The following is a 22,271-nucleotide window of genomic DNA, read 5'->3' as shown; positions in this document are numbered from 1 at the left end:
TTATTTCAGAGATTTTATAAAACTTATTCAATAGATAAAAAGCAAGATTTTTATCCTGATCAAAACATAGTTGTATTTTGAGTACAAATATGCTTTAATATGTACTCACAGATAATTAAAGTCCCACAGTAGACTGATCATTAAGTCCCCAGCAGATCACCGAAGTCAAGCATCACTGGCTGCGATCAGTGTGTGGGTGGGTGACCACTTGGATCAGTCTGCGTAGGGACCGAGGGTGTGCTCGACTTCGTGTGCAGGTCGTTGGGCTACCAAAGCAGGGGTGCCATCCCCTCTGCAGAGGATCAAAATTGTGATGGCTTGTCTTCGGATCATCCTCAGGGATGTTTCCCAGACCGTCGCCAATAGCCCATTGTGCAGCTGTAGTGCAACGTAAATTAACTACTACTACACAAATAATTAAAAAATAGCAATTTTCCAATTTTTTTTAAATCTTTTTCTTGGAGCTATTTTTATTTATTTTTTATTATTCAAGAGTGGTCCAAATCTGTGTCCAAGAATTTCAAAAAAAGCAAAAGAGAAAAAATTAGAGAGACAAATGAGTCGTATTTGAATCATCAAGGATTTTAATTAAAAATGATAAAACACCTGCATCAAAGAAAGGTGAACGGTGTTATTTGATTCTCAGAAATGTTCAAATTTTCTCTTAGAACTAATAATAAATATAAAAAAGAAATTTTTTCGTTATATATTTAAAACTCAATAATTATTTTGCCTCAAGTTATCTGTGCTTGCAACGGATTCTCCAGCAATTGCTGTGTTTGACGTGTTGTAGCGAAGCGTAGTCATTGTCAGAATAATCCCCTACAAATACTTTTTTCCTGTTAAGTATTTTTTCTTGAAGCCACAATCATTCCTGAATTAATTAATTTTTTAATTAAATCGTGTTTAATCATGTTTAATAGAATGTGTTCTGCCACCAAAAGGAAAAGATTATTATTTTGCTCAAGTTATCTTTACTCGCAATGAATTTTCCAGTGATTGCTGTGCTTGACGTGCTGTAGCATGCAAGCCGAATCACTGTCAGAATAATCCTCAACGCAATAAATTTTTAATAAGTTTTATAGAAATCTTTTACATGTTTTTTTTTTTACAGTTTTCTATATTTATCCACAATTATTATTTTTTAATGCAATTTTTGTACTTTATGCATTTCATTTCAAACATATGCATGAGAAACATATACATAGAAATGAAATGCATTTATGCATTGCATTTCTTTTTGATATTATGCTAAGAAATTGGTTACCATACTTTTTTCTGTGGAATCGAGCCAATAATATGAATTGTATATTTCTTGATATATTGAGAAAAAAATATTTTCTATCATAACTTTGTTTAAAAAGAAATCTTAATAGGAAAACAGAGAAGTTTTTACTAGCTACAGTACGTGTTCTGAGACTGAAATAATCCATCATTAATTGTTTTAGGATTGCAACATGGTCCGATTCCATCTTCTCATCCGTATGGTTTATCTTTAAAATTCCGTTTGCTGCCTGAATGGCTAAAAAATATGACTTATGACACTCATGCCATTGGCAAGGTCAGTAAATTATTCATTTCCTTCTCATTTGCAAACATTGGATTACCTAACACTTTCAGGACTAGGAAAATATCAAAAAATTGTTTTAAATGTTTTTTTTTAATGCTCCTGATAGATTTTTGCTTATGTAATTAGCACTAAACAAAAGTATTATTTAAAATTGAAAAGAAATATCTGTCCCGATTCTTATAGAACTTTATTTTCATTATTTTTCTTAACCTTTAAGTTCTTTCCTGTTTTAAGTCTGATTTATGGTTATGAAATTAGTTGAATTTTTATAGAGGTTACATTAAAATGTTTAAAAAGTAGCAATTTTAATTAGATTTTTTTCATTCCATCTATTGAACTGAAGGAATTTTATTTCATCAAATTTTATTTCCGTCGGCCCATAACGTAAGAAAGCTCCAATCACTTAAAAAGTTCAATTAAATACTTGCAGGTGCGCATACTGAACTTGGTTCGGTGAGATTCTTGCTCTCTCATTTGCAAGATATTCTCAATTTCAGGTTTAATTTTCTACTCTCTGAAATCGAACCAGAAAAATCTCTCGATCTTTATCGTGGCGGCTAATATAATCAAGAAAAGAGTTGTTTATGTCAGAAACTAACTTGTTTTATCATGATCATGTAAAAGTCTTAAAAAATTATTTTGCATTTTGTTAACGTATATGGTACTTAAAAGGTGTTTAATGTTTGTTGAAAGATTTAGCTACGCACCCAGTGAGACCTGTTTTCCATTGTTTTGTAACTACCCTTTTATCAATCACACATGAATTGTCTTGCCCGTAGATTTGTTTTACTTGCAAACCACGGTAACCGCTACCCTCCAGCACAACAGTGGAGGAAGCAAATAATTGCAACATCGGCCGATTATTTTTAATCTAAATTTAATTTTTAAAAATCAAACAAGCAAATGGAAGAAAATTACTAAATTACAAACTGAACTATTTATTCTTTGTTTTTAGTATCATTGTATTAAATTCAATTTAAATTAAAACAAAATAAAGTTTTTCTGGGCAATTTTTTAGGACTTTATATTTGTACACTTTACTACATTTCGTGTTAGATTAATTTAAATTTTTAAAATAATCTCTCTGTCTGATTGTTGTGAGGGAACAGACAAATTTGGATTTATGAAGAAAGCACTGATTCAATGGGATACCTGCAAGTGACATTATTTATAATATTATTATAAATAATGTCACTTGCAGGTAACCCATTATTATAATTTGATATTTTGTTTTAAAGGATGCTGATTTCTTAATCAAATGTATAGTAAAGTGCAAATGTAATCGCAAGTAAATTTTGTGTGGGTATCTCGATCCTGATTGGTTGTTGAAACATGGCATTTGTTTACGTTAGCAACCGTTCTTTCCATTCTATTTCGTGTAAGCCAAGCTCGTCATGTATCAATTATCTTAAGTGGCACATTCTAAATTCTTTCACAAAGATTTTTTCTCAAATATTTAAATTTTTTCACTATATATTTACATCGTGACTTAACACAAAGACAGGCGAGAAGCTGTGGGGAACATAAACAAACAAATTATGCATCGAAGTTGCTAGGTACACGAAACAAGAATATATCAGAGTTTACAATACATAAACAAATAATAAATAAAGTTAACTAAGAGAAGAAGACGAAAAAAAATTATATATTTTAGCTAATTCTATGTGCGATAAGACACTGTATTTAATTATCTTATCTTTAATTAACATTCTTACTTATGTAGGGAAACTTTAATACGCCATTTTGCTGATAAAGATTAGCTGGCGCTGACGTCATATGTCACGGGTGTGGGTATAGGAGATCTTCTTCGGGAGGTGCAAGTACCCAATTCTTATATTCTCAGGGTTCTTGCTGTCCTAAAATGTCCTAAAAAAGTGCTAAAATTTTTTCTCAACTTTTTTAGGGCCTAAAAAGTGCTAAAATTTCTTCTGAGTGCTAAAAAAGTGCTAAATATTTTTTATTTTGGCGTTTTGAAAATTTTTTTGAGTGATCGGATTCCTTAAATCGGTTTCCCTAAATCCTTAAATTCTGTTGCCTTCAGCTCTCCTGCTGCCTCCATCTTTTAAGAAGATTCTTGGGCTTTGGGGAAAGAAGTTCTTTCTTCTGAGATTTTATGGGCTTTAAAAGTTGTAGAAAGCTACTACTCCTACAATTCTTCCAAAGACACTGGAAAATTATTTAGTACAATGTTTCCAGACAGTTCAATAGCACGTCATTTCACCTGCAGTGAATCTAAGTGTGCATATCTCTGTCATTTTGGACTTGCACCTCATTTTAGCATGCTACTTCTGAAGTGCATTGATAATGCCAAGTTTTATACATTGCTTTTTGATGAGTCTTTGAACAAAGCGACACAGCAGAAGCAGTTGGATATACATATCCACTTTTGGAACCCAGTTAAGAACATTGTAGAGACGCGATACTTAACATCAGCTTTTCTGGGCCATTCTGTAGCAGATGACCTTTTAGCCTGCTTTTATGCATCAGTCAAAAATGTAGACCTTAAGAAATTATTGCAGATTTCTATGGACGGTGACCTAGGGTTTGAATGTCAAATGACCATTTGGTTTTATTTTGTGAATGTAAAGCTTATTTTTGCATTATTTATCATAGTTTTCTGTTATCATTATTTATTTTATGACTTTTTGAAAGTAGGAAGGAAAATATGAAACACAATATCTATGGTAAAATGAATTTTTAACTTTATTTTACCACAAAATTCTTACAATCCTGTTGCATTTGTATAGGGCTGCAGCATGATGTCATTTATTCTGACCAACCATGGGGCTTACCTTTACATTTAAAGATACTACCGCAGTATCTGCAAGAGATGGGTTATACCAATCATGCTGTTGGAAAGGTATATCAAGTAATTTTATGAGCGAATAACTTTTTTAATTAAGAAATTGAATTGGAAATCAAAATTTTCTTCTTAATGATTTTTAATAACCAATATATATATATATATATATATATATATATATATATATATATATATATATATATATATATATATGTTTATAGTAGTATGCAATAGTAGAGAGAGAGTATGATTTTTAATAACCAATATGTGACCTTTTTTAATTATTGTAATATGTTGAAATAACTTAAGAAAAGATTATGTCTCAGATAAAATATTAAATTAAAACTCATTCTTCGCATTGCTAATATTTTTATAATGTTATTACAGTGAAAATCAAATCTCTAAATTTTAGTTGTATAGTTATTAGCATTTAAAAATGATGAATGATGACAGTAATTTGATATTTAGTTTTAAAGGATGCTGATTTCCTCATCAAATGTACAGTAAAGTGCAAACGTAATCGTAAGTAAATTTTAAGTAATGTTGTCAGACAAAAAATATCACCGTATTGATGAAATTCTTCATAGCTTTTCTATATTTTATTAACATTTTTTTACTTTATAAAAGAAAAGAATGCATGGTTTAAAAACAAAAGTTTGTTAAATTTTTTTGTTGTTATGATGAGGAATTTCGATATTTCCATAATTATGCTTTTTTTTCTATCCTGATCTGACGAGCATTAATTTCATACACAAAGGTATACATATTAATAAGACCATCTCTATATTAATACTTCTTATAACCACAATATTAGAAACTTTTTTTATGCAATTTTTTTGAAGATATATTACATTTTCTTATATTAATTCTTGGTATGCTTTCAAAAAAGTTTATTTATGTTAATAATTTTTTTTCCGCTTAGAGTAAAAATGTGCCTAATTTTTTATTTAAATTATTTGCCTTTGGTTGGTACAGAAGGATCAGGGGTGTTTGCTATTCAGTGGTACCTCAAAATTCCAGGTTTTCATATTATCCTTCTGGGTCTAAAAATTAGGAGTAGGCATGTGATATTTCTTGAAATATCGCAGAACTCTGTGTTTCTTTTGACCGTTGGGACTCGGACTTTCGCTAATAAAAAACTTATAATTTGACGAAACTTTAGCTAATTCCCACTAATGAGGCGCTTACATACACGTGAATCTTCCCCCTACTTGAATGTTTCGAACACTGGGGCCGGAATGCTCTAATATCACGATTGCTATTCACTTGGTTTAAATATCCAACATTGATTTTCGTATTTATCTGATTTGAAAGTTACGCATTGCAATTCATATTCAGATGATTTAAAAATCCAACATCGCAATTCTTGTAAGAACTGAGATTTTTCTTGAAGGTGTATATTTTTCCCTTTCTGTCACAATCACCCCTGAATGATTTAAATTGGGGGTAAACTCAATTTTCAATTCGAAAAATTTTAGTGATTCTGATTCTATGCCATTGTGTAGCATCCCATTGTTCAGTCTAAAACTGTGGAATAGAAAATGCTTATTACACTTTGAATGATTTGTAATAATGGCTAGGCTGTGTTCATAGCACTGACGATCACTTCACCTACAATTTGTTTTGCCGACATGATTTGTTTTGCCGACATGATTTGTTTTGCCGACATGATTTGTTTTGCCGACATGATTTGTTTTGCCGTCATGATTTGTGTTGCCGACATGATTTGTTTTGCTGACATGATTTGCTTCGCCCACATGATTTGTTTTGCCGACATGATTTGTTTTGCTGACATGATTTGTTTTGCCCACATGATTTGTTTTGCCCACATGATAGGCCCATTCTTTCCAATGCTATCATTTCGGCTCATTTTGCCTACATAATCCTTTTTACAGCACGACCATTCCGCTGACATGATCAATTCCATTTTAATTTTTTTTTCGCGGTACTTCAAAATTACGAATTTTTCCAATATTCGTAACTAGAGTTTTTTCTTGAAAATCTCGTTTTTATTTAATGTGCATTATTTTGGTAGTAGTTTTAAATATGCTCCTAAATTGCTTACTCAAAATTTGGTTATTGCTAAGACTTAAAGAAGCCATTATTAAGTATGAACATTGTAGAGATTTTTACTTTTTGTTTGACTTTTGATTCACTAAGTACTGTTTTTTAGAAAATAATATGAAAGTACTTATTTAAAGTTTTATTAAAAAAAACATTTGGAAACTTTTTATTATTTAGAACACAATTATTTTAATTGAAAATAAAATAATTGTTCCAACAGTTTTTGGGACGTATTTATTTTATCACTTTATCTAATTCCCTAGAAATATAATTTTAGTTGTATTAAGTATAATTTATATTTTTATATTAGCCATTTAAAATTCTGCCAATACAATCATATTTTTGTGAGCCCTCCTTATACGCCTCACAAACCCCTTGAGGTTTGCAAGGAAGCGATTGAGGAAAAATAGCTTATAGTGTGATTAGTTTAAAGCCTATAGTATGAGTAGTTTAAACTAAAATGGATTTTATATCAGTTATATTACATACATATAAGTTATAAACATCGATTCTAAACGTCTCATGCTCAGGATCTGACATGAGAGTAATCGATCCTTCCAAAAGCTCATGTGTACATTTCTGTCGGCAACGTCGGCTTCACAATGATCCTGTTATTCATATTCATAACATTGCTATACCCATCGTAATTGAAACAAAATTTCTTGGAGTTGTTTTTGATCATAAGCTTACTTTTCTGCCTCACATAAAACAATTGCGAAAAAGATGCGAGAGATCCCTAAATATGTTACAGGTGCTTTCTAACACGTTTTAGGGTGCTGAACGCGCTATTACGAATTTACCAAGCACTTATACTGTCGCGCATTGACTATGCATGCACAGTTTATGGAACTGCTTCTGCTTCGCAACTAAAACGCCTTGATACGGTACATCACACAGCATTACGCATCTGTAGCGGTGCATTTCGCACTTCACCTGTAGAAAGCTTATATGCTGTTTGTCATCAACTGCCATTGGATCTACGCAGAATGCAATTGTCCTTGATGCACTACTATCGTATCATGTCTTCAGCCTCACACCCCTTACAGCGTGAGGGTACTCCTATAAGTTTAATGCGCTTATATGATGCTCGACCATCTTATGTTCGCCCTTTTATAGCTCGTATGCGTTCACACATTCAAACATTTGCTATTTTAGATTCATCATCACAATCGGTAGACCACCTACATATTTCACCCTGGACTGTTTCACCATATCATTTTTATTCTCTATTTGATGTATCTAAAAAAATCACTTGTATCACCAACCATATTTCAACAACTTTTCCTTTCTCATCGTCATCAGTTTTCTCATTATGTTCCGATCTATACTGATGGCTCAAAATCGCCTGGATATGTTGGCTGTGGTATCATCATTGCTGACGTCACGTACAGCTACCAAATCCCTGAAATTCGCTCCGTTTTCACTGCTGAAGCTGTTGCTATTTTATTAGCATTACGACTAATTTCTACTCGCTCTACTCGGAAATATTTTATATACTCCGATAGTATGAGCATTTTGAGCCAATTAGAAAAGTTTCACTGTGACACTCATCCAATTTTATGCTTCATTATTCATTTGTTAACCACGCATCAGAAGAATGGCTTTGAGATTTTATTTTGCAGGGTACCGAGTCATGTTGGTATTCCAGGGAATGATCTAGCCGACTCAGCTGCACGGTCTGCCACATCTACTTTACCATTGTCCATACCTTTCTCTGATGTAAAACTGCATATTCGGAAATTTGTGACATCATTGTGGCAACAACAGTGGGATCTCAAAGTTTTTAATAAATTGCATAGCATTAAAACCGATTTGGGCCATTTGCCAGTACTGCCCTTGCGTAGTGCTGATGTAAAGCTTACAGGTCTTCGAATTGGTCATACCCGGTTAACACACCTCCACTTACTGTTTGGAGAGCCTCCTCCTCTATGCAATACCTGTAACGTTCCTCTCTCGATTCATCACATTTTAATAACATGTCCATGTTTTAACCAACTTCGTTTAACGTTTTTTGGGAGTTCCATTTTATGTATGCAGGATTTGCTGGATGATATTCATCATCCTAACATTTTTGCATATTTACGTGCTGTTGGTATTTTTAACTGTATATAAATGTTTTAGTACATTTGCAATTTTATTCACTTTCGCAAACACTTTACTTACTTCATGTATTTTATATCGTATTCACACCTTTTATCTGATTTTATTCATGCCTTTTACCTGATTTTATTCATGCCTTTTACCTGATTCTATTTACAAACTTATACCATTTTATCAGTTATAATTGTACGATAAATAAAGTGGTGCATGTACTTTGCTTTTTTAACTGTTTTACCGTACTGTATGGCGCAGCATGTCCTCGTTTGGACTTTGTGCCACTAAACCCTACATTCAATTCAATTAAAAAAAAAACATCGATTCTAATTACATGAATAACAATAGCAGTTATTATAATAGGTTTAGTTAGTTAACCTATTAATTTGCTTTTGATAAACATTTTTCTGGTTAAAAATTAAAATTTAAAGTCTATAGAAAATATAGTAATATAAGGCTGTGTTATTATTATTAATAAAGTCACTATATTTAAAACAAGTCATAGTCAACGGTTTATAGCAGTTATAGACAATATACAGTTTTGTCACTGTAACAAATAAAAATGAAATTAATATCTTTAATTCTTACTGACACCATACCGAATCAATATTTGTTACAACATAATCAATATAAAAGCCTATATTGAAGTACGCATTTAGATATAGCGAAGCCATGCATGTCATAATATAAACAATTGTTTTGTAACCGGTGGTTTGCAAAAATATGAATGTTGCAGCCAAATCTCAAATGAATAGCGTAGAAATAAACTAACGAAATAATAAATTGTATGTAAGACTTTAGCCTGGGCATTTTTGACACGCATCACCTTTATACCAAATTATTTGTCAGAGCAATTCTTTTCAATAAAAATAATATTTTTTAAATAATGAAAACTTTCAAATTGAAACTTTAATGAAACTTTTTTTAAAGAAGGATATTTCATAAATCAAAAATTAAAGTTGACACATGCTTCATTTCAAACTTAGAATCTTTGCAGTGCTATTATTTAATAATTGTTTCCCCAGATCTCTGCAATTATCCAACTAAGTAAGTTATTTAATAAGATATTTATAATTACCACAATATAATCCACTCAGATAATTTCAATAAGTTTCTTAGCATGAAAAACTTGTACTAATAATAAGTAGAGTTAGTCTGAAAATATGAATAAAAATTTAATTGATTGTTAATTCAGTGAAACGAGCAGTCAGCAATGTGATCGTGTTGACGAAGTGACATTAGTGATATGATTTGTCGGGAAAGTGATAGTTGGTGATATGAATCAAACCCTAATGGCTGAAACAAGCTTCAAAACAGCAACAGAAATTATTTATCTTTCCAACCAATTTATACTTGCTTTTGAGTAGCGCAAACTTGCAAGAGAAATTGTATGTTATTAATTTATTTTCCTAGATTCATAACTATTTTGGATTTTTATTTACTTTAATTCCTTTTTTTTATTCACAGTGGCATCTGGGTTTTTTCAAGAAGAATTATACTCCTACTTTCAGAGGATTTGATTCCCATTATGGATATTGGAGTGGTGCAGAAGATTATTTTGATCATACACACCAAATGGTTCTTTTTTTCGTCTTTCGAACATTTTTAAAAATAAAATGTTTCGCTTATTATTATTTAAAATATTTAATTTTCTTTTTAAACTATTTTATGAATTGTGATTGTAAAAAAAGTTTAACTTAAGAACCTATAAAATTTCTCCCAATGTACTGAGGCTTATTTAAGTGAAGCAGAAAATTTGCCTTCTTTGATAAATATGCTAATAATATACTATATGAATTGTGATTGTAAAAAAAGTGTAACTTAAGAACCTATAAAATTTCTTCCAATGTACTGAGGCTTATTTAAGTGAAGCAGAAAATTTGCCTTCTTTGATAAATATGCTAATAATATACTAGTGCAGTATACTCTCAATATTTCAAAGTAGATGGGACGCTAAAGCTAACAAAATTTCGAGGTAGCAAGCTTTCGAGATAACAAGTTCAGAACCAAGTATGTTTTAAAAAGTAGAAAAAAATTCATAAATAGTATTCAAAAATGTAGAGTAATGAAATATTATAATAAATACTAATAAAGATATTTGTATAATAGTTGACAATAAGTCTAAATGCAGCAATGATCAATTTTTTTTAAAGCAACACAAAAATAAATAAGCATTAAAAATAAAAGAATTTGTTTACAATAAACTAACATAAATAGAGTTTATAAAGAAAAAAAAACTCTACCACAGTGTTCATCATTTTCGAAATTGCTCTTCAATCAATTTTTCTATTCAAAAAATAGCTGCCAAGTCATCGCTTTCCATATATTCTGAGCATATGTGGGCAGCATTTTTTCTTGGGGAGCAGCAATATAGAGTTTTGGTACCTAGTGATTCTTCTGAAAAAATTCATTTTTTACTTTGAAAAGTATTCAACCAAATAAGGTTTTGTCTACAAACTCTTCGACATAGAAATTGAAATTAATATTTGGTGGATATGGCTAAGGGGAAATAGTTTTTTTTTTTGGACATATCAAGGTTTTCAAGATATTGAATTTGAGATAACGAAAGTATACTTCAATGTGTACCAAAAGAATTTTCGCGTATTATAATGACTACCGCAATACCTATATTAGGCACTACTTTTATCATACCCACTAAATGGAAGGTATTTTCTTTTCTCTCCTTTCTAGCATTTAAAAAGAAAATATTTCTCTCATTATTATTTGAAACATTTCATTTTCTTTTGAAAGTATTTTATGAATTGTGATTGTAGAATGAGTTTAACTGGAAAATCTATAAAATTTATTTCAATGTGCTGAGATTTGTTCTGGTGTAGAGGAAATTGCACTCTTTGATAAATTTACTAATCATATATAATATACTATTATAAATTTTGCTAATTCAAATTTAACACTGATTTCCAATTATAAAAACTTTTTTAATATCCTAATTAATGCAATACCTGCTATACACACAAAAATCCAAACATACTAAAATTTTAAATGTACTCCTAAACTTTACTTTTGACTGCACCACTTAATGTTTAATGTCATTTTTTTTTGACAGATGAATAATAGGAACATTCATAAGTTTTCATTAATTCAGAGTTTCATTCAGGCATACATTATATATTATGCATAACATGTCCGTAATGACATTTAAACATTTTGATATTTTCCTAGTCTTGATACCACTTCTCTTTTGATGTAAGGATATGCGAGCATAAATAAAGTTCCTTTTCTATTGTTAGAATTTAATTATCCATATTTAACCCGCTGGCGGTTTAGAAAATGGGCAAAACTAAAGGAATGTTTCTCCTCAATACACTATTTCCCTATCTAATTACATGGAAAAACCGGTTTTGCTATGCGGAGAAGACTGCGGGTTAAAATACGAATTTTTATGTCCAGAACGATCAGTGATATAAAGTATATTTATGTTATAATTTTTTTTTTTTTTTCAAAATATTTTTTCATCATATGTTAAGTTGTATGAAGAAAATAGCATTTAGTAATAATTCTTTAAACAACATTTGCAATGCGCTTCTTAAAATATAAATAGTAGTATTTGTACCAATTTATAAAGTGGTTAGGTTTTTGATGAGACGGATCAAAACTTGCATGACATATCTAGAACATGTAATTATAAAAATCAAAGAGAAAATTAATTGAAACATAACAAATGAAACATGAATGCAGTAAAGGACTTTTTTAGGCTACAGAAAATAAAAACAGTTATTCACATAAAATTTCCCACATAAATGCATGCAGGATGTTCCTGAAGAAGTTATGTATTGCATTCATGTTTCTTCTGTTATATTTCAATTTATTTTCTCTTTAATTATTATAAATTTATTTGAAGGCAAATTTCGAGCCTATGCTGATTTTGCACTTTCCCACGTTTGATCTAGATTTTGTTGAATTGCTTTTATGCTATATTTTTAAACTGATTTTTAACATATGTTTATTTAAGAATATTATTAGATGTCCAGAACTTTCTAATCCTGCTTTAAAAGTTATAAGAAATGTTAACCTGCATTCATGATTTTCATTTTCCATCTATTAAGACTGTATAGCTGTTTTAAAATGTTGTTCAAACTAAAATTTTTTGCACTATTTCTATGTTTTTTTATCAGTTTTCTTATCTGAACTGAGGTTTGATTTTTGTTTCTTATTTAGGGTGAATTGTGGGGTTTGGATTTTCGCCATAACATGAAATCTATTACTGACAAATTAGGTCAATACTCAACATCTTTATATACAGAACAGGCTGTGCAACTTATAAAAAATCATAATAAATCAAAAGTAAGTTTGTTCCTTTTATTTTATGAAGACCTTTCGTTATACTCTAATTGAATATCGTCAATTTAATTTCATACTTGATAATATGCTCATGTTACAAGAGACAATATAAGTGCTATAGGCTAAATTGAAAAAGAAAACAAAATAAAAATTAGGTTATTTTATTTGTAATAAGTTCCAATTTTAACCTTTTGCCAACACCAGCTGTCAGCAAAATTTTTTTTTAAATACTATATTACCATTGTTGAACAGCTGACCCAATTTTAGGTTTACAACTACTAATGTTCAACTCTGTAGCCTTGTAATTTTGAACCCAAGGTTCAAGTATTGAGAGAAATTTACCTTCATACAGAACTTTCTTGGTGGAACTAATCAGCATTCGCATTACATGGCGAGGAAAACCACAAAAACCTCCCATGGTTAGCTTGGTGGCAAGGGGACTCTAACCCATGATCCATCTACCACTGAGGATATTTTATGCCAGCACTGTCGTCGGTGCAGAATTCGTATCGACTAGCCATCGCTGATATTCGAAACCGGTTCACCTCATTGGAAGGTGAACGCTCTATCCCCTGAGCCACCAGGACTCTTAAGCAAAAAATTAATTTGAATACAAATGTAGTCACATTACGAACTAAACCAATCATAAACAATTATGAATTTGTTAATAATAATGAAGGTGGTAAAAGCTGCATTGCATTGTATTTTATTGTAGTACATTTTATTGAGCTATTACATTTGGAACCTTAAAATGACTTTTATTAACATCTCTTCTTTAAGAAACAAAAAATCCAGTATAGTTTTCTTTTACTAAGATAGTGATTGCTAGCTTTGCAAATGGGTTAATATCTATCTATGAAGTAATCAGTAATCATATAAAAAAGTAATTATTATCATTAAAACCGAAATATGTTAACAACGTTTGCATCAGAAGTGTCAATTAATTTCCAGGTTAACTTTAGAATCACCAGACCCTTTAAATCACTACATTTTTAAGGTAAATGAAGAATAAATTTGTTTGTTAAATTTTAATTTTATTTTTTGTGTAAGTATTTTTGTTTCTTAATTGACTTTCTTTTAAATAGCCCTTGTTTCTGTATGTTGCTTATCAAGCTGTTCATTCAGCAAATTCCTATTCACCGTTGCAAGCACCTGAAGACTATATCAAGAGATTCTCTTACATTGAGGACAAACATAGGAGGGTCTTTGCTGGTAATTTTTTTTATTTTTTATTGCTCAAAACTTCTTGAATTAATTAATTTAAATAAAACAACATTCAGTTTTTGTTAGGGTTGTATAGTTGCAAACTTATTTGATGAAAGCTTTTTTTTTCCAGAATGGCCACAAATCTGGAATTTTTATTAATCTTGAAAAAAAGAATCAGGGAAAATAAATTAATATTAAGGTACATCATTTTTTACTAAAAAATTAGTTAATTTTTAACTCTAAAGGCAAATATAAGTGTTTTGTTGTATATTTTATGTATTAAAATAAGGCATAGCTGAAAAATTAATAATAAAATTTATGCCATTGGTTGTGAAACTTGATAAAAAAAATAAGTCTGAAAAAAGAACAGGGAATTAGTTTCTGATTTTTTTTATAGCTAAACTGTTTCTTTTTAAAGAAAAGAAAAGCTAGAGGACCAAGATACAAAGTATAGGGAATGAAAGTTAAAAAAAAAGAGATAGCTCAAGTTTGCAATGCTAAAATCACTAAAAAAGGCAAAGTGACTCCCAACACTCTAAAATTAAAATAGCACTGTAAACTAAAATATAATGCACGCACATTACAATGCATAATTCAGCATCTTCAGAAGTATTGCATACCGATTTCTTCTACACTAGATTTAAGTTAGAGATATTGATTAATAAAAACCATAAATAAAATATTTATGGTTATAAAACATTTATTATAAATTGAAAAACTGAAGATGACAGAAAAAATAATATCTAAGAATACTATATCTGAGATTTTGTTTTTGAATGAGTTGCAACTTTGAGAATATAAATAAAAGATAAGCTTATTAGGATTAGAATTTAGACAGAAAAACACAGAAAGAAAATAGTGCAATATATGTCTGTAGTATAAGAAAATAGTTTTCAAAATGAAAAACATTATGAAGAATCCACTTTTAAAGTAAAATATTTTGTGAAGAGTATGTTCCTGCAATAAAATATATTGTGAAATGTTTGTGTTTGAGAGTAAAAATTTTGAAGACAAAACTAGACTAATTTATCTCTTAGGCATGATAGAGTCAAGATTCATGTCAGTAAGATATAGTACAATTGCTTGCCATGCTCACCATTCGGGATGAGAGTTTGTTCGCTCATTGGATACTAAAATCAAACTTCGAAGGACTATTAACACATCTTTTGCTTTTCCATATGTATTGTCTTGTTTCAATGCTGTTTTTATAACATTAAATGCACTTGTATCGATTGTTTTGAAGCTAAAGGATTCCTGCTGATATTGTTCAAAAATCCCACCGACATTTACTAAAATACTAAAGTCTGTTTGTTTTGAGACAAAAAGCAGTGACTCCTGATGCTAATGAAGAAAAAGAAAATAATGATTTGTTATTATTAGGGGAAAACACCTCTAACATCATATTTGGTATTTATGCATCAGTTGATGAAAATGTTGAAACTTGTAGTGAGGTTGCCGGTTTAAGACAAAGTCTAAAAAGTGCAAAATGATGCTGATAAAGAAAATGAAACAGAACCATAACTAGTGATAACAATTGTGGAAGGCCTTTAAGCCTTTAAAATAATAAGGAACTTTCTGTATTCACATGACCTTACAGAAAATGAATAGCAATTATGGAGGCGGTGATGGCCATTATTAATATTATAGCGGTGTTTGAAGTATTGTCTCAAAGAAAATGAATAAAATCGTTTAAGTAAAAATTTGATTTAATAAGTAAGAATTAGTATATTCAAAATGGCCATATTTAAAGTATACAAATCATAAAAAAATAAGAAATCCCTTAAAGGGATCAAGATAACATTCTCTACATCGAGAAGTTTTGTAAGCATGAAAATGATATTTTTTCAATGGTTGGGAGGCCCAAAAGGGCACCCGAAGTCACCACAAATTTGAAATTGAGAGAGACAGACACGAGAGCATGGAGAAGAGATCTGACATTGGCGAATTATCGAACTATAACATAGCCAAAATAAAGCCATCCCGCCATAATCAATATTAGGTTTGAAAATACTTTGCCGATCGCAAAAAAGACTGTGAGAATTAGAATAACCATGAATAACTGAAACATATTTGTGGTAAGAATAAAGAGTTATAAATGGATTTTTGTTTTCGATGAGGCACGACAGTGTATGAATGAGTGTACATTAATATTGAAATAAAAAGTTAGCCCTTTACAATGATCGATAAGAAAAGAATAAAATATTTTATGTTCGCTTTCATATAGATTAACTCATTGATTTAATTTAAATATAATTCGATTAATAAGGATTTAAAAAAAGTAAGTTTAAGTAATTAAAGATATTTTAAAAGCTAGGAATTGTGGCATCACAGCAATCATTACTAATATTGGAAGAAAAGATATTCAAAATAAAACTTCCTAATATTTTAAATTGATATGTTAATTCATCTTTCTTTGCCATCAATTTTTTTTCCAGTTAGTGCATAATTTTTCTATTTTAACTTTTTATAAACTTTAAAGCCCTGATTTGATATTTTATGTTGACCCACTTTCATAATTTCCTTGTATTCATTGTTATCGATGAATGATCTCATAAAAAAACGACCCATCAAGGTTCAATTATATTTTATTTTTAATATCACTTAAAATTTCAGCTGCAACATATAATTCATAAAATTTATGTTCTCCATTTTTAATTTTAGTGTTTGGAGAGATAATAATTTTAAATTCCTTTTTAATGTGTAAAAACCTCAATAATAAAAAAAAGCTTTTTATAAGTATATAACATTCTATAAAACTATTTCTTAAATACCTTTAAGAAATTAATTGTTTGTTGTTTACATAATTTGATATTAATTGTAAAAATTGTTCCAATTTGTTATAATTATATTTAACATTTTTAGTGATAAATTTCTATTTTTTTCCCCTTGCAGAGTATTCAAGAGCAAACAATGTGCATTTGTCGTCATTGCATGCATTGCCATGGCGACCGCTGTTGTTTGATAATTTTTGGAATTCTTTTTTCATTTTAAGTTCATTATGCATTGATATTTGGTGAGCTAACTCTTGAATTGTGGGACCTGAGAGATCTTATAAATATCACTGAAATTATCAACTAGGATAATTTCACCCCTTGAACGATGTTTTCCTTGTTTAATTAAGAATCAGAAATCTAGTCTACAGTTCAGACGGTCCGTCGAACCGGAGTGTGCTTTAAGTTCAAGGGCAATTGAAACTCTGTCCCTGCTGAGTTTCAATTTATTTTAACATTATTAGGGTTGTCACTCTACAGGGAGAATAGAGAAAACCTGGAAAATATAAGGAATTTAAAAATCACCTAAAATAACAGGAAAATGCTGGGGAATTTGAATTTTTTTCTTTAAAAACTGGGAACTTTGTTTCTCATTTTCGTCTTTTAAAAAAGGGTGACCACTCAAAGCACAACCTATGGGATATTTAAGGATGATATTTTGGCTATACTAAACTATGTCATTTACTATAGTATTATTTAAGTTTTTCCAGCAATTAAAACTAGTATAGTTAGTCTAATATAGCTCACATGAGAGCACAGTAATTCTTGTGTTTCCTCTTAATATATTGTTTATAATAAATATTTCCAGGGGATTTTTTTTCTTTTCTAGATTTGAGTGGCAACCCTGGTTGTCGATAAGCCGAAAACTCAAAAGATAGTTTTAAAATCTTTGCTAACTAAGCATTTAAAAAAAGTAGTCACTTCAATTGCAAATTCAGTTGCTCTCAAACTGTTTGAATCAAGAAAATATCAATGCATAATAAACTTAAAATGAAAAAGAGAATTCTAAAAATTATCAAACATCAATGGTCGACATGACAACGCATGCAATGACGGTGTGTGCGCATTGTTTGCTCTCAGTAGCTTAGTTTTGGGGAGGGTTTGGGGGACAAAACTCCCTCCAAAACTAAACATTACTTGACTAATAAACTATTGTATTGTAAGTAGAATGTAGATATATAAAAAAGTTTTCATTTCATTTTTTGTAATTTAAATGTTTAGAATATATATACATACATACACACACAAAAGCACAAACACACAAAAACAAACAAACAAAATTATAAATACTTTTGTATTAATAACAACATTAAAACTCTTTCGTTTTCATTAATGTCTTTGGTAAAGAATAGGTGTAGAAATTCTATTTTGGGACTTCTAGGCTGAAAACATACCATTGAATTATAATTAGATTTATAGGAGGAGTTATTTTTAGAATCTTGTCCCTCTTTCACTTCCATATTTGGAAGCATTAAATGATTTTCCTTAGTGCGTAGAGTTGCAAGGTATATATGACTGGAACCTGTTTACATCAAAATCTGTAAGTATTTAATGCGGGACCGATGATTTTCGCATGTCTCTTGCTGAATAACGTGTTCCATAAAACATCTGACGGAACCATCCAGATTTTTGTCCACACCCCCTCCCTTGTGGAGTGGGGATGTGAACTGTTATAACCACCAGTATACCTTTAAATAAACCTTTTTATAACATATTCTGGCTTATTACTGCATTATTCAGGGATGTGATTCTTCCTCGGATTAGTAGATTTCCGCTTTTTTTCAGATTTTTCCCGCTAATTTCCGTGAAAAATTTTTTTTGAACAAGTTAAAATATATTGTGAGGAATTTAATTTTCCGCGGAGCGAAGGTATCGAAGTCCTCATTCCTTCCTCTAAAGTTTCTCTAAAAATCATTTCCTTGGAATAAAACTAGTTGACCCTTATACAGGGATGAGATTTTTCACTTTTGCCTCTCGAATTTCAGCCTTTTTATCAGAAACTCCGATTCTCTAAAAGTTTCGTTCTTTTTTTAATAAATATCCTGCTTTTTTTTTAAAATTCAGTCTTTGAAATAAAATAATTATATTTATTTACAATTTTCAATGATAAACAGAACATTCAAGCTACGTCCTAGCCCTTCCGTATTTTTACTTATTTTAGCTCTCTGCTTTTACACACAGAAAGTAAGATCTTCTGCATTTTTATTCGTTTGCCGGATAGCTCGTATTTTCGCAATTCAGACGTTGTGACCCTGTTGTCTGGCGTGAAGGCAAACGGGAAAAAAAACCCCAAATAGACTTGGATTTGCGGTGAAAATATTTATTTGCTCATTCAATTAATCTTGTAAATTTTTATTTATTATGTTTAAACAAAAACAATACAAGCAAGCCTTTTAGAAATCCCAAGTCCAGACTCTGCAAATATCTTGATTCTTATTCACGCGATTTTAATATCAATCATCAATTTTCGTATTTACCTGATTTAAAAGTTGCGCATTGCGATTCTTATTTACTCGATATAAACATCGTACATATGATTCTTATTTACGAGATTTAAAAATCCAATATCGCGTTTTGGATTTATACATTTTTAAAATCGCGATTTTATTATCAAACATCGATTTTCGTATTTACCTGATTTAACAGTTGAACGTTGCGATTCTTATACAGGCGATTTAAATATCGTACATTGCGATTCTTATTCACGGGATTTAAAAATCCAATATCTCGATTTGTATTTACGCTCTTTTAAAATCTTATGTAGCGATTCGTATTCACGCGAGCTTAAAATCCAATGTCGTGATTCGTTTTTGCAGTTGTAATATCAAACATCGATTTTCGTAATTATAAGTACTTTAAAAATTAAACATTGTGATTTGTATTCACGCGATTTAAAAATTATACACCATGATTCGTATTTACTGATCTAAAAATAACGCATCATGATTTGTATTTTCGCATTTTTTTAAATTCGATATAGAGTTTAATATTCACGTGATTTAAAAGCCTCATATCGGGATTCATATTCATGCAATTTTAAAATTAATCACCGGGATTTATAATCACGTGGTATACAAGTTTAAAAATCGCACTTTTTATGTCAGATTTTTGTGTATATATATGTATATATATATATTCTTTCATTCTTGGATTTCTTCTTTTTTACTTTCTGACTACTCTCATCCCTGATTATTAAAGTTGAATACAACAATGATAACAGGGATGTAGCCCTGTTATTATATATATATATATTATATACATATATATATATGTTACTGGCAAAGTATGAAACGCTTGCAGTGTATAGAATGCCGGATGTTTTTTGGCAAAGTATGAAATGTGAGAAATATTACATACTTTCCCTAGGCATTGTATAAAATGCCTAGGCATTTTATAAAATGCCTAGGCATTTTATAAAATGCCAAATGCTATTTGGGCAAAGTATGAAATAAACATACTGATGAGGTTATTATGTAAATAATGTGCATGTTACTGTGAATGACCAAAATCGTTGGTTGTGGACTTTCTCTGGTAAATGTTGACAATCACATAGTCGCTTTCGTGAATGTCCGAAATATTTATTACATCCAATTTGATATTAATTTATTCGTGGATATAATTACATTTATTTGATATTTATATACTTACTGACGATAGATTAGAAGAATCAACAGTGTTTGGAGTATCGGGCAAATGTATACCGGACAATGGCACTTGACCTTAAAAAAACATCAGTGTAGGGTATACCGAGCAATGGTACTTGACCTTAAAAAACATCAGTGTAGGGTATACCGGGCAATGGTACTTGACCTTAAAAAACATCAGTGTAGGGTATACCGGGCAATGGCACTTGACCTTAAAAGAAACATCAGTGTAGGATATACCGGGCAATGGCTCTTAACTAGGCCTACTATGACTAGACCTTTGGTAAATGTCCGAAATATATACTAGGTCAAGTGCCATTGCCCGGTATACCCTACACTGATGTTTTTTTAAGGTCAAGTGCCATTTCCCGGTATACCCTACACTGATGTTTTTTTAAGGTTCAGTGCCACTGCCCAGTTTACCCTACACTGATATTTTTTAAGAACGAGTGCCATTGCCTGGTATATATTTGCCCGATACTCCAAACACTGATGTTTCTTCTAATCTATCGTCAGTAAGTATTAAAATATCGAATAAATGTAATCTGTCATCAGTAAGTATTAAAATATCGAATAAATGTAATTATATCCACGAATAAATTAATATCAAATCAGATGACGTTTTGAATTTGTCATTTTTGAATGGCATTTTGACGAATCGGAGATGTATTTTATACTTTGCCAGTTTCTCATTTGGCATTCTATAGAATACCCTGGCAATGTGGGAAATATAAATCATTTCATACTTTGCCGACTAATTTTAGGCATTCTATACAATGCCATATTTCATACTTTGCCGGTAACATATATATCAGGAGGAGGTAACCAATAACTCCCCTCTAACATACATTAAAACTACATCACTGTTTGCTCTTGAACTCAGAGTTACATTTTCGAAGTGTGCGCATTAATTAGATGCAGTTTTTTTTCTTTACTAGCAATGGTATCAGCCATGGATGATTCAGTGGGAAAAATAGTCTCAACTCTGAATTCCCAAAATATGTTGGACAATAGTGTGATACTCTTCACTACAGACAATGGAGGTCCCGCAGCTGGATTCAATAACAATGCAGCCTCTAACTGGCCCCTGCGTGGAGTGAAAGCAACTCTATGGGAAGGGGGAGTAAGAGGAATTTCTTTTATATGGAGTTCACTGCTCAAGATCAGGAGAATATCTAAGGATTTAATGCACGTCACTGATTGGTTGCCCACACTTTATCGAGCTGCAGGTAGTGAGTTCATTCTTTATACATTATAATAAAAGTTCAGATTTCTTCTGTAAATTAACTTATTTCTCCTCTGAAAAATCTGCAAAAAAATGTTTTTGGAAGAAATGAGGCAATAAATAAATGAATTAAGAGAACAGTTTAAATTTAAACAAATGAAACTTAACATACAGTACAAGAAAGTTGAAAAGTATTTTTTTTTCTTCATTTATTTCTTAAAAAAAAAATAGTTTTCTTATTATTTATATTAGTTCTGTAAAAATTTTAAAAAACCTTTAGAATCTCTATTGTATTAGTTGATTAGCATTTGAATTTATGTTATCCCAATTTTCTTACTTAAATAAATACACTTATTGATATCTAAATCAATTATGTGTGCTTATATTATTTTTGGCTCGCTTCTTATTCAGTTTTAAAAAGATACATACATTGTTATTGTGTTATACATTGTTAATAATTTCATGCAGATATAATTATTATTGTTTATGGGTTTAATTCTGATCACTAATATGACTGTTTTGTTTTAAAAATGTTACTTTAAAATTTTTCTAAACTGGCTAGCATTTTTTTATCAGTGTATTTTTTAAAAAT

The 22,271-nt window shown here is 30.4% G+C and overlaps 1 protein-coding gene across 9 annotated transcripts in view; it reads left to right on the top strand.

Moving 5' to 3' along the window:
* LOC107455733 (arylsulfatase B) overlaps nucleotides 1-22,271 on the top strand; it is a 41,942-nt gene that overhangs the window by 9,725 nt on the left and 9,946 nt on the right. For 4 of the 9 annotated variants that reach the window (XM_087158139.1, XM_087158141.1, XM_087158143.1 and 1 more), the window contains 5 exons: nucleotides 4,318-4,430; nucleotides 9,999-10,109; nucleotides 12,711-12,836; nucleotides 13,919-14,045; nucleotides 21,393-21,683. In XM_087158139.1, coding sequence (XP_087014265.1) covers nucleotides 4,318-4,430; nucleotides 9,999-10,109; nucleotides 12,711-12,836; nucleotides 13,919-14,045; nucleotides 21,393-21,683 — 768 coding nt within the window. Of the gene's footprint in view, nucleotides 1-1,448; nucleotides 1,562-4,317; nucleotides 4,431-9,998; nucleotides 10,110-12,710; nucleotides 12,837-13,918; nucleotides 14,046-21,392; nucleotides 21,687-22,271 lie in introns of all 9 variants that reach the window. The other 5 variants (XM_087158138.1, XM_087158140.1, XM_043044850.3 and 2 more) reach the window with 3 other exon arrangements.

The sequence above is a fragment of the Parasteatoda tepidariorum genome, chromosome 2, assembly GCF_982258835.1.
Source record: "Parasteatoda tepidariorum strain Cologne lab strain chromosome 2, Ptep-v5.0, whole genome shotgun sequence".
In the NCBI taxonomy this organism is placed as follows: domain Eukaryota; kingdom Metazoa; phylum Arthropoda; class Arachnida; order Araneae; family Theridiidae; genus Parasteatoda; species Parasteatoda tepidariorum.
The sequence above is the reverse complement of the archived record's forward strand: the minus strand, read 5'-3'. Positions and strand labels throughout refer to the sequence as shown.